The sequence below is a fragment of the Bactrocera dorsalis genome, chromosome 1 (genome assembly GCF_023373825.1).
Source record: "Bactrocera dorsalis isolate Fly_Bdor chromosome 1, ASM2337382v1, whole genome shotgun sequence".
Lineage (NCBI taxonomy): Eukaryota > Metazoa > Arthropoda > Insecta > Diptera > Tephritidae > Bactrocera > Bactrocera dorsalis.
The window spans coordinates 78,614,326-78,627,383 of NC_064303.1; the positions used below are offsets into that span (position 1 = coordinate 78,614,326).

Below are 13,058 nucleotides of genomic sequence, written 5' to 3' on the forward strand. Positions count from 1 at the left end.
TTGTAGCTTTAGCCGCTCGTGGCGGATGTTACTTCCTGTTGAAATATTAGCTTCATCTGTAATTGTTAGCGTTAGCTATATTACTTGAGTATGTTAACTTCAATATTAGCGTCAGCTATAATTTTGAATGTTACTTATTTTAACTTATACACTCAGCAGGGATTACTGTGAAAACTTTGAATTGAATAAAACTTGTCAAACTTGACAATGCGCAGTTAAAAGTCTGTGTTTACATACATACATAGAAAATACTGCCACCTCTTTTAATGCTTTTGTATTGACGTTTATTTCTTCATTCCGGTTTGTAGGTCAGCAATTACGATATTTCCGCAGCGCACAGATGGCCGTCACGATTATCGCATTTGGAATAGCCAGCTAATCTCCTATGCTGGATATAAGCAAGCTGATGGAAAAATTATTGGTGATCCTATGAATGCGGAATTTACCGAGGTAAATGAGACTAAATGTATACTTGTATTTGGGGCCAGTATTTTGAACTTATTAAATTTGGACCACTGTAGATACGTACGTAATAATAACGAGGATTCCGATAAATATGGTGTAATTACGCCCTTTGCATCAACAAATATTTTTTACTTTACCTTAATCTATTACATGAATAGATAACTAATATGAGGGAGAGTTGTTTTCATTCAATGAAATAACAGCAAGATCCACTATACAAGTACGAGTATACTGGTATGATTACATATTAACATAATGTACAATCTATTTCACTTTGCATAAAATGCGAGTATACTCGTACTTTCATAAAAGGACAGTCTTCATCCGCATTTCGCATTCCCGATTTTTTGCTCATGTGTCTACGTACCAGCGCTCTTTTTGTTGTCGTTTATTTGCTATCTGTGCCATCAAAGAGATTCAAATTATTTATTAAAATTTAACATACAACACTGCCATGTGTAAATTTTTACATTTATACAAGCTCATGAAACTCTTTCGATGTTATAGCTTTAAAATTAAATTCTAATATTGTTTCTTTGAACTAAGGTTAAGGTTTTCGTAAAACATAAAATATACATAAGTATAAGTAGAATATGGGTACTGTGCAGTGTTTGGGTAATGTGGCCATCATCTGTAACTTTCATGATAACAATCCTGCACTAGTATTCTTACTTGACTGATTTTATATTCAGTTAATGCTAGTTTAACGCTATTCTACTTTTGACTTGCATTCTGTGCTTATAAGCAGTTGACGAATTTGTTTTGTGAGGTGCAGTCGAATTATTTTCAGTCGTCTAAAGAATCGAAATTATTTTGAAATTTTTCCTCAAAGCTATTATTTGCAAAAACTGAAAGTTCAGATAACTACTATTTTAAATAAATCAGAACTGTAAGAGAGTTAATATGATAATTACCTAGTGCCGCATGACTATTAATTTTCCATATATGTGTGTACTTTAACAAAAGTTTCCGGCATTTTTAATATGGAAGGTAAATGAAAAAGAAACAGGGCTTTCAATTGTGCGGAGTAACATACAGGTATGTCGACCGAGAATCATTGGTAACAGGTAACAACTGCATTGTTGCAGGTGGCTGCTTTTCATACTACTGTTTTTCATATTCCCACCTAAAAATCAAAATCTTCCTCCAAGGTTTAAATTTGGCAAATACCTGTAATTGGTTTAAATGCACAGTCATAGACCCTTAGATAGAAAAGTATTTTTATATTCTTGCAACAAGTTGCTACACAATAAAAACTACGATACGAGTTGAAATTCATATATATTCATATAGTTGTTTGAAAATATGTTCTCAAGTATACACAGCAAGGTCAAAATTAATGCAATCAGCTCGTCCCTATTTATAGAGAGAAAACACGTTCTTTCAATTTTATTAAGATAATTTGGTACTATGTATCAGTAAAGAATTCTCTCTGAATTTCAATTATGTGACCGATATATTCGGCAAAAAGTCATCTATAAATGCTGATTCCACATATTAAGCACTTAGGGCCTTGAACAGTTTTGGTTCGATTTACGCAATTTTTAGTCATAAGATGGCACACCTCAAAAATACTATTCGAGCAAACTTTCATCCTAATATATTAATTCATTTTTGATTTGTATACTTGAAAGTTTCTAATAGAATTTAAAATTGGGTTATATGGAAAGTAGGCGTGGCTGTAGTCCGATTTTTCCCATTTTCATGCTGTAACATAAGAAGGTCGGAGGAATGTCACGTGAAAATTTTGTGGAAATCGGATCTCGAGGTGTGTGAACGGTGCCACCCGCATCGTCCAATTTAGAGCCTGGTTCCATCAAAGGCTTCTGATACCATCATTTAATGTCTTTGGTGTATTTAATTTATTTATTTATCGCACTTTTAGTAATTTTTAATGCGATTTCACCGGTAGGGGTTCTTAAAATATTCGCCTAGCGCAAGGTTGGGTGTTGTAGCTTCAGTGGTTTAGGAGATACACTTGCCAGAAAAAGTCTCCGTAGACCATATCAAATAAAGGAAACCTCAAGAATTTTTTGGCAAATAAAAATGTTATATTTAAAACATAAAATAAAATAAAAATATATAAGCGATAAAAGTTGTATAAATTAACTGAATAAAATTCATTTCAATATCAGTATTAACAGTTCAGTACTAAAAATGACTAACCCAAGCAATCTTATATGAAAGAAAGAACTAACAAGCAACTACAATAAAACGGGATACAACTTTGCAGGAACTAAATACATTAGTGTGTTCCACCTTATAATTTTAATATTAGATATATACATACAGTTGACTTTTGATCGAAAATGTCGGTCAATCAATCGATAGCAGAATGTACCAAAGCATGCATATTAGCCAAAGGGTTTGGGTGATCTCGGAGTTTTGATTTATATTTAATTCTGCTATATTCTACTTCTTTCTTTATCATAGGAATACCAAGGTCTTTACGGATATTTTCGTGACGCATGTACCATGGTGAACATGTAATTGTTCAAAGCATTTTCGATTGGAACCTTTGTATTATATCAATGTTAGTTGCACAGGCCGTACCCCACAGTTGAAAGCCATACATCCAAATCGGCTTTATGACCGCATTATATTAAAGCCTTTGTTGGCTAAGCTAAGCTTAGAGTTTTTATTTAAAAGCCAATTTAAATTTGCAGCTCTAATCATGATGCTAGTTATTTTACTTACTAGAGATATGTTTTCTTCACGTGAGCCTTCTATTTAAGTGAATACCAAGATAAATTTTCTGTTCGCTTGGAGTACTAAAATATTTTTAATTTTTACTGCCGGACACATTTTTGGTTTTAGCGAAAACGTAAAAGGTTTACACTTCTGTTCATTCACATTTTTGCGCCAGGTCGCTAGCCATTCTTCGACAGAAATTAAATACTCCGCTAATATTCTTGATGCTAAAATATGGCAATTGTTACGGCTCACTATAGCTGTCTCATTCGCAAAAATTGAAGTTAATACATTGTATCTGTTGGAAGATCTGCTGTATATGTGATAGAGTTGGGCCTAAAACGCTGCCCTGTGGTACACCAGGCCTTATCAGTCTTTCATCAGATATGAAATCTCCATAAATTGTCTATTATTTAAATAAGACTCCAATATTTTATACAATTATAAAGCTAGAATTTTTTTAATCTTATATAAAAGGCCTTTGTGCCTGAGCAACATCTAGAAATACGAGGTATGACAATTAAGTAATGATACTGATTCCATAAAAACCGTATATTTGACAATTATTCTACAACTCTTCCATCCCCTTCAAAGTAGTCCCCTTGGGCAGCTATGCAGCGATTCCAGCGCGTTTTCCATACTTCGTAACATTTCTGGAACGCTTCGACTGGGATGTCCGCGAGTACCCTCGTCACGGCCGCCTGGATGTCCGTAATCGACTCAAAATGGGTTCCTTTGACCACCGATTTTGATTTAGGAAACAAAAAAAGTCACAGGGTGACATGTCGGGCGAATAAGGCGGCTGTTGCAACACGGCGATCCCTTTAGAGGCCAAATACTGGGACACGCTGACGGCGGTGTAAAACACCTCTTCAATAAAATGAACCCTAATGTGTTTTTTATACAAGTTCATCTGATTCAGATGAAAAACATCACCAAATGCCATAATACATAGTATTAGTATTCAGGATTCGTGATAAAAGTAATCACATGGCTTTACCTAAAGCTGCGTAAGAAAATTTTTATTATTTTATTATTTTAAATAATTTACAGATTCGGGAAGCGGTTTAAACTGACCAAAGACGCATTTAATTTCATCTTATCGGAAATAAAATTTAACGGGCATTTATCAACCGCAGTACCATCAATGCTTAAATCCGCCGGTGGGCCGGTGGAAAGTTCTCAATAATGATAAATAAAGTCAGTATTGCGTCGAATACTTTCAGAGCTGGAGTGTTTTCGCCCATCCGGGCAACATGACGTAGCCAGTGTAGCCGCGTTCTTTTAATTCGCTGAACTACTTATGTCGATGTTGTCGTACATATATCTCGTACGGCTTCGAATGCGATATTCGCCGTGTCTAATGCGCAAAGGACCATAAATCTTTCGCAGAACCTTTCTCTCGAAAACTCGTAATGTCGACTCATCGGTTGTTGCCATCGTCGACTGTTTGTTTGATGACAGAAGATATTTCGTCTTGCCCTCGTTCACTGCCAGACCCATTTGCTTTGCTTCCTTGTCCAGTCTGGAGAAAGCAGAACTAACGGTGCGTGTGTGTATGATATCAATATCATCGGTATACGCAAGCAGCTGTACACTCTTATAAAAGATTGTACCAGCTCGAACTATTTTCTCCTGCAGCAGATTGAAGAAGTCACACGAAAGGGAGTCCCCATGTCTGAAACCTCGTTTGGTATCGAATGGATCGGAGAGGTCCTTCCCGATCCTGACGGGGCTCGGACATCGCGGCATGAAGGAAGCTCCTTTACGTTCTGTCAAAAGCTGCTTTGAAATCGACGAAGAGGTGGTGTGTGTCGATTCCGGTGGGCTTTAATCTTTCACACAATACGCTCGATAGAACCCTATATGCGATATTAAGGAGGCTAATCCCACGGTAGTGGGCGCAGATTGTGGGGTCTCCTTTTTTATGGATTGGGCATAGCACACTTAAATTCCAATCGTTGGACATGCTTTCGTCCGACCATATTTTACAAAGAAGCTGATGCATGCTCCTTATCAGCTCTTCGCCACCGTGTTTGAATAGCTCGGCCGGCAATCCACCGGCTCCCGCCACTTTGTTGTTCTTCAGGCGGGTACAATGCCAGGAGTGCTCTCAGAGAGCAGGAGTGCAAGCCGAGTAGAAATCGTTCGGTTGTCTGTTGTGATTGAAGCTTCTCGACGTCGAACCTTCCTTGTGTTTGTTGACGTGCGTTTTTTGCCGCACAGAGGCGGATGCGAATCTTGGCCGGAGACAGCCAGGTAGCTCGATGTTTTTCCTTGTGCTGGATTCTAGTACCACAGATAACTTTATTTCTGGCCCCGGCGAAGTCGATCAGCCTTAACCCATTTGGGAATGTTTCCTCGGGGAGGCTGAATTTACCAATTATTGCGCCAAGGATACCTTTTTTGCCCACCCTGGCGTTAAATTCGCCAAGCACGATTTTGACATCGTAGTGGGGGCAGCTCTCATAAGTACGCTCAAAGCGCTTTTAGAAGGCATCTTTGGTCACATCGTCCTTCTCTTCCGTCGGCGCGTGGGCGCATATTAGCGATATGTTAAAGAACCTCGCTTTGATGCGGATTGCGGTTTAGTATACCGTCCCAGGTTATCAAGGATAAAAAGGATATGGTCGGATAGAGGAGATTATCCTGATCAAGGATATATATGGTTATAGCCGCAGGAAGCTTATAGTTTCCGAGTTATTCACGTTTAAAGTTTAAAATTTGTAATATTTTACTTACATATTTTCGATATATAAAATTAATTTTGCACTTATATTTTTCAATTTTATATACACTAACACACCACTTATTCATTTGCACGCATTTATTTTATATACTACTAGCTGACCCGCCCAATTTTTATTTTTTTTTTTGGAAGTCATAGACTCGTATAACTTTACCACAAATAATATAAACTTCAAACAACGCATTTTCATTTAATGTCTTTAATGTTTGTAGCGCCATCTACTGTAACATACCGCAAAAAGGAGTTCTACGCGAAAAGAATTTGATACACCCCGGTTGTGGACCGACTAGAGTTATTTTTTTTTGAAGCGCGGCCGAAGGCCGCTCACGCAAAAAGAAGTTCAACGCGAAAAGAATTTGATACACCCCGGTTGTGGACCGACTAGAGTTATTTTTTTTTGAAGCGCGGCCGAAGGCCGCTCACGCAAAAAGAAGTTCAACGCGAAAAAAATCTTATACACCCCGGTGTTGGACCGACCAGGGATTTCTACGCTAAGAAGTAGCAATGTCATAGAGGGTATGTTAGTTAGGTTAGGTTAGTATGGTAACACTGATTATTTGACAGTTTGTATTTCATTTGTTATTCTAAAATAATAATAATTCAACAATAATTGAAATATATATTAAAGTGCGGTTTGTAATTCATTTGTTATTCTAAAATAATAATAATTCAACAACAATTGAAATGTATATTAAAAGAAATTTTTGCACTATAGTAGATATATAAAATAAATGTGTGCAAATGAATAAGTGGTGTGTTAGTGTATATAAAATTGAAAAATATAAGTGCAAAATTAATTTTATATATCGAAAATATGTAAATAAAATATTGCCAATTTTAAACTTTAAACGCGAATAACTCGGAAACTATAAGCTTCCTGCGGCTATAACCATATATATTCGTGATCAGGAGAAACTCCTCTATCCGACCATACCCTTTTTATTCCCGAAATCCTGGGACGGTATACTAAATCCGACCCGCGGCAACTTCCCAATTAAGGGACCGGACATTCCAGGTGCATGCCTTTAATTCGTAGTCCTTATTTCGTTTGCCATGGTCGTCATCGAAAGGGGGGTCACTCATCCGGGGCTTGTTGTTCCTTTTTCCTTTTCCTTTCCGCACAACCCTACGGAGGGGATATTTCGCCTTCTCACTTTAGCTCGCCTTCAAACGGATATTCTTAGGCTACGCAGAGGATACTTGGTCTAAGAGCGGAAGTCGTGAGCTGCTTAAGTCATATGTAAAATAATGGTTTCTGGCCACTCCCAAGTGAATGGCGATCAGAAAACTTTCCTCACTTGCGTGAACTTCTACACATGACTCCATCCTCCGTCTAATCATTAGTTATAATTATAGTGCATGTTAAATAAACTCAATAAAAGAAAAATAACTTACATTTTACCTCCGATTATTTTTAACTGATATATTCAAAACTTTTTTTTTAATTTGTACTATAACGTTTCTCAAATAGCTAACGATTGATATTTTGATTCCTTCGTAGAAACGAGAACACGTTATCGAATGAGGAAATTTCAAATTTCGAAAGTGCGTATTCGATAGCAAGTACAACGATCCGAAAACAAAAAAGAATAGGTGAATTTCGGTCTACTTTATTTAGTACAGCGGGCACTTATGAGTGATAATTCTTAAAACAATTTTTGTCAATGCATAACGATGTTTGGCATCCAGTACATTGCCATTTTATACGCTGATGACACAAAACACACCTTAACTGCTTGGGTATCTTCCTAGGGTTATGTCCATTATTCCTGTTTGGACCTGGTACAATAGAACTGGATGGACGTGTTTTGGTGTTTTTGCAACACTTCCGGTAGCTTCGAGCAATATGTCTCCTAAAATCTAATTGGTCAAACTTATTTGTGCCCACTAAAGCATGTAGATATACTCATATCAATCATGTATGTGAAGATAACCCACCACAATTTTTTACCACATATACCAACGCGGTATAATGAAATAGAACCGTCCATTTCATCAACACCACCCATGCCCATATTATAGTTTTGAAATAAGTGTGGTACAGTAGAAACTCGATTAACCGGACTAATTGTTGTCGATAGGCATTCGGATAATCGAAAATCCGGATAATCGAATGTATGAAGAAAAACAAATAGATATTCATATCCTGCAACGAAAATCAATGTTTATTAAGAAATGAACACTTACTTATGTATGTATGTACATATTTTCTTAGATTACACTACATACGTAATACTAAACTGCAGCATTAATCATGAAATACAATAAAATATTTAGGTACGTATGTACGAATAATTTGTCTACAATATGTATGTATTTGGTAATTTGCATTTGGTAATCATGAAATAAGTAGGTAGGTAATAAGTTTAATTTGGTTTAAAATATTTGGTAATTGTCATTTGACGTAAGCAACTTTTTCTCTTCATTGCTGCTATATCACGAATTCGTTTCAGTTGTAGTAGACTCACAGTATCACTCCAGGGGTATTCTCTCGCTCTTGCAAACCCCTTGCACGGTGCAAGAATTGCAGATATTTCCTCTCGGTGCACCGGCACAACAACAAACACACGCAGAAAATTATTTGCAAGGGCTGTAAAATATGTCAGACCAAAACCCATGTACATTTGCGTGCAATGTCATGGAAAAATATAATTGCAACCCTGTTTTAGCTGACATTTTACATAAAGTCATATAGCGTTGTTAAATTGTCTCTTACGCTTTGGCAGGTTTAAATATGTAGACGTGACACGCACGTCAGAGTGGAGTCACAATTGCAAATGAACTAAAACAATAATGAAACGCGCGGGGCAGCGGCAGCGACCCCACCTGCGCGAGCGGAATATGCAAGTTCCGACACGTTCATGATTCCATAATTTCTACGTAGGTACATATAAATTGGTCGCGATTGGAAGTCCGGATAATCGCGAATCCGTATAACTGAGGGCCGGATAAACGAGTTTCTACTGTACATATATTCACATCCATTTTCTGCTTATTCTGCGAACACCAGCGTTTTACCTTACCCATAGGTTCAATTGTATCAAAATTGGTTCCTATTGTGCACACACTATTATCTTTCCACCTTACCACCAATAGTTCATTATTCGGTATCGAACCTGTAGTCATATTCACCTCTATTTGACTTTCTTAAGCCTTTCACCGAGCGTAAAGGACAATTTTTAGTTCTATTTTCACGCATTGTTCCAGTTGCTTTGTACCCAGTTTGTTTTAAGTCTCGCAGTAAATCGCAATTTGTAAAAAAATTGTCGAAATAAATTGTAAGTTCCTCAGGTTTAGCATCCATTTTCAACAACAGTGATTTGACAACTCTATGCCCAAGAGGTTCTTTTGAGCTCACAAGGGTTTTTCCGCAATATATATACATCAAAGGCATAACAATAACCATCAGAACTTGCTGCCACCCAGTTTTTGTAACCAAATCTAATTGGCTTACCTCTAATGAATTGTTTGGCAGAATGGTGACCATAATATTTTATCATTGATTCGTCGAGCGAAAAGTCCTCATGAAATATGCCTTTTTGACAAAACTTCTGAATCAACATATCACACAGGGGCCTGATTTTGAACATTTTATCATTGGAAATAGATGCAAGGCTATTATCAACTAAGCGCAAGTTCCTCTTGATATCCAGAAATCGTTTTCGTGACATACAATTGGATACAAAAGGAACTCCAAGATCTTCATCATAACTCCAATATTGGCGCTCACGTGGTAGTTTATGATATCCAGATAGTATAAGGATCCCTAAGAATCTGCGTAAGTCATCATCGTCTAATTCAAAGTGATGCCTATTATTTTGGCCAGCAAACAAAACCGTATTATGCTTGATCATGTGCAATACCTCCTCATCAAAAATTTTTTTCAAAGATCTCTACCGGTGAGAGGTTTCTTAGCTGTTCAATAACGCAGTCTTTTCTTGATGAGCATTCATTATTGGCTAACCGAGAAGAGTAAGATGGTGGGCATTTTTTCCACTTCGGTTGTGAGGTACATTGATTATAACGCCATTTTTTGCTGCACAATGGCTCTTCATCACTCTCTTCCCATTCAGATACCTCGCCAAAATCCTCATTGCGATACATTACCTCATTCGTCCAGGAATATCTTTGGGTAATTTTGACGTCTGCAAATCATCTTCCTCTTCTTCTTCGTCGGTTACCTCATCAGGATCGGGCGGCAAAATAATTAAATCATATTCGTGGTCACCTTGCTCCTCCACGGCTTCTTCAAGCCCCAAAAAGTTATTAGCACTTTTAAATCTTAGCATTTTTAATAAAGCCTAAGGAGGAAATATATTTTCAGTTACATATCACATGTGCCCATTGTACTAAAAAAACGACACCTAACAAAATTGTATCACCAATGCTGCAAATAACAACTACTTACACGGAGGGTTTTTAAATTGATTAGTTTTTACTTTATACACTTTGAAATAGCTAATAATGAAATACCAAAAGCAAAAATCCACTTCTGATGTGAAAACTATAATTGAAAATGTAAAAATTAGACATCAGTTGTTGCATCTATTTATCTTATCTTATCTAAATCGAAGATAATACTACAGGGTATCTAAAAATTAAAATATTTTCGTTTCAACTTTAATAGTAGACTTTTAGGCTTGAGTTGAATTGGTGTCGTTTTTAAAGTACAGCGGGCGCAAATGGGTTAATGGTATGTATCTATTATAATGGGTTGAATAGATTTTAATAGTTTCACAGTATATTAGAAATCCAATATAAAATAATTTTTAATTGTAATAAACGTTGGGTGTTTTAATTTAAATGCCCAAAAATCATTAATTTGTCCGATCTGACTACAATGGAAAATGATATTAAAAACGCTTAGGCGCTCTCACACTGGAATAAGTGACTGACTTGTACCGTGCTTTGAATTGATGAGCAGATTTTGTTAACTTTGTGCTTTTTTCCACCAAAATTATTTCATTTTTAAAGCACGCACAATTATTCACTCTTCTAAAAAGCAGAGTTGCCATCTATTTGCAATCTTATACAAGTATGTCTGCCATAAATAAAGAACAGTGAAATATAAAATAAGGTATTACTACCTACAACAGTTATCCCCATCGAGCACCGAGGAGAACTTTTCAAATTTAGGACCTTCAAACAACCATCATTCATATAGCATTCAAGCAGAACCTATAGTCTTACTGAAATTAACAAATATGCTTCCAAGCTAAAATTTGGTATAAATAGCAAGAATTGACAAAAGGTTTCATCATTAATGCAACAGTAATTTCCTATCTCGATTTTTTTTTTATTTATACATTACAACTAGTTCAAATAAAAGAAAGACGTAACAAGCAACTTGAATATGACTTAAACGAATAATTACAAAATTACAAAACTACTATGAGAGTATTGGCTAATTTGAAAGATCGCTGGGTTTGAAGCGTTTGAGTCGTCTTGGTGGTCCATCTCTAGAAGTTAACATGTCTATTTCTTTGTTACAATGCTGTAGCAATCTTGCGCTATGTGCTGTTGCAATTTTTAATATTTCTGCGTTAACCGAATTCACGCCTAGAGCACGCTCTATGTCAGCACGTCTACAATACCAAGGGGCTTTAACAATTAGTCTTAGTACTTTCTTTTGAAATTGTTGGATGAATTTCTTATTGTTGTCGTATTTGCCTATAGATAAGTAACTTATTTTTGATGGATAACACTGATTTGTTACCAATTAACTAATTATAAATTTTTGAGTCGGATGCCCAGCTCCTTACGTTTGTTTTTTTACGTGAACTTTCCACCGTAGCTTAGAGTCAAGCGTCATTCCTAAGTATTTATCTATGAAAATTGGTAAGTGCTGTATCTCGTTGTATGTGAAAACAATGTATACAGCTTAGCTTCATTCAGTTTTACCTGCCATTTCTTTGCCCATTGTACGACTTTATTCACAGCTAATCTCGAATACATGGATATTTCATTAGGTAGCGACCTTATACCGCACATAATACTTGAAGGTGTTGTAAATTTCAAAACACTATTTTCGGTTGTATACTAATTCGGTTGTATACTAATTCCAACTAAATCATCCAAATTTATTAATGAATATTCCAAAAGAAAATTTGTTGTACACAAATTGGCTTAAATGAAGAAACCCTATGCATGGAACACATATATCCAACCGCACATACACGCGTCCACGCGGGACATAATTGTCCCAGAAAAATCGATGCAATACACAATATTGGATTATACTCACATCTTCGAGCAATTGATCGTTCCCCCGAGCAGTCAGAGTAAAGGTGGCTCTTATCGCATCTATCTAAGCGCTAAGCGAAATTGGAAATTACAAAATTATTACATTACTAACTCGAAATGAAGCCGTTCTAGATTTACCGCCAATCACTGTATGTTAGCAAGATCTCTTTAATTTTAGTGCTCTAATCTCAGATACGCCTAATGTTTTAAACCCAAAGCTGTTTTCTACACATGCAGGTACATTTGAATATATGTACCATTATTTCATCACCAATTATCCCTACGTTATTATGCATTTTGCGCCCTCGACTAGTCCACTAGCAATACGCCGAAATACATGAGATACAGATTATGCATGTGTATTATTATATTATACAAGTATAAGCAAAATATTCGCCTAGGGGCACAGGATGTTTAAATGAGCTAAGACCCTACTTTACTCGGCAAAAACTGTAGTTCCCTAAAACTACTCACCACACCTGGAAATACCACGCACTCTCAAACCATATTTGGACACACCATTCGGGATATCACCACACGACTTAACACCACATATTGTGACATCTCAAACCACTACTAACAAAAACGACGGTCCACGCAGCGGATTCATATCATTTGATCAAAGCAGCCATTCGTACATCTAAACGCAAGCATTTTCACTATAAACAATCGTATCCGTGGGCAGTATTGGGTCTGCATTTCTTCAATCACATTTTGACCAACTTGAACGGTTTCGAATCAGGTTGAGTACATTGAGGGCAGAAAAAAAGAAAACGGGTTGATCGCATTAATTTGCTCAGGTATACCGAAAAACATATTTTTAAACAATCATATAAATATACTCGTTTAACTTACACACTGCACGACATATCCGGTTTAACTAGGAGTAGAGTTAATTCGCATATATCAA

At 36.5% G+C, this 13,058-nt stretch overlaps 1 protein-coding gene across 6 annotated transcripts in view; it reads left to right on the top strand.

Moving 5' to 3' along the window:
• Positions 1 to 13,058, top strand: part of LOC105223466 (nitric oxide synthase) — a 296,079-nt gene that overhangs the window by 79,707 nt on the left and 203,314 nt on the right. For all 6 annotated transcript variants that reach the window (XM_049449814.1, XM_049449811.1, XM_049449819.1 and 3 more), the window contains exon 6: positions 309 to 450. In XM_049449814.1, coding sequence (XP_049305771.1) covers positions 309 to 450 — 142 coding nt within the window. The remainder of the gene's footprint in view (positions 1 to 308; positions 451 to 13,058) is intronic.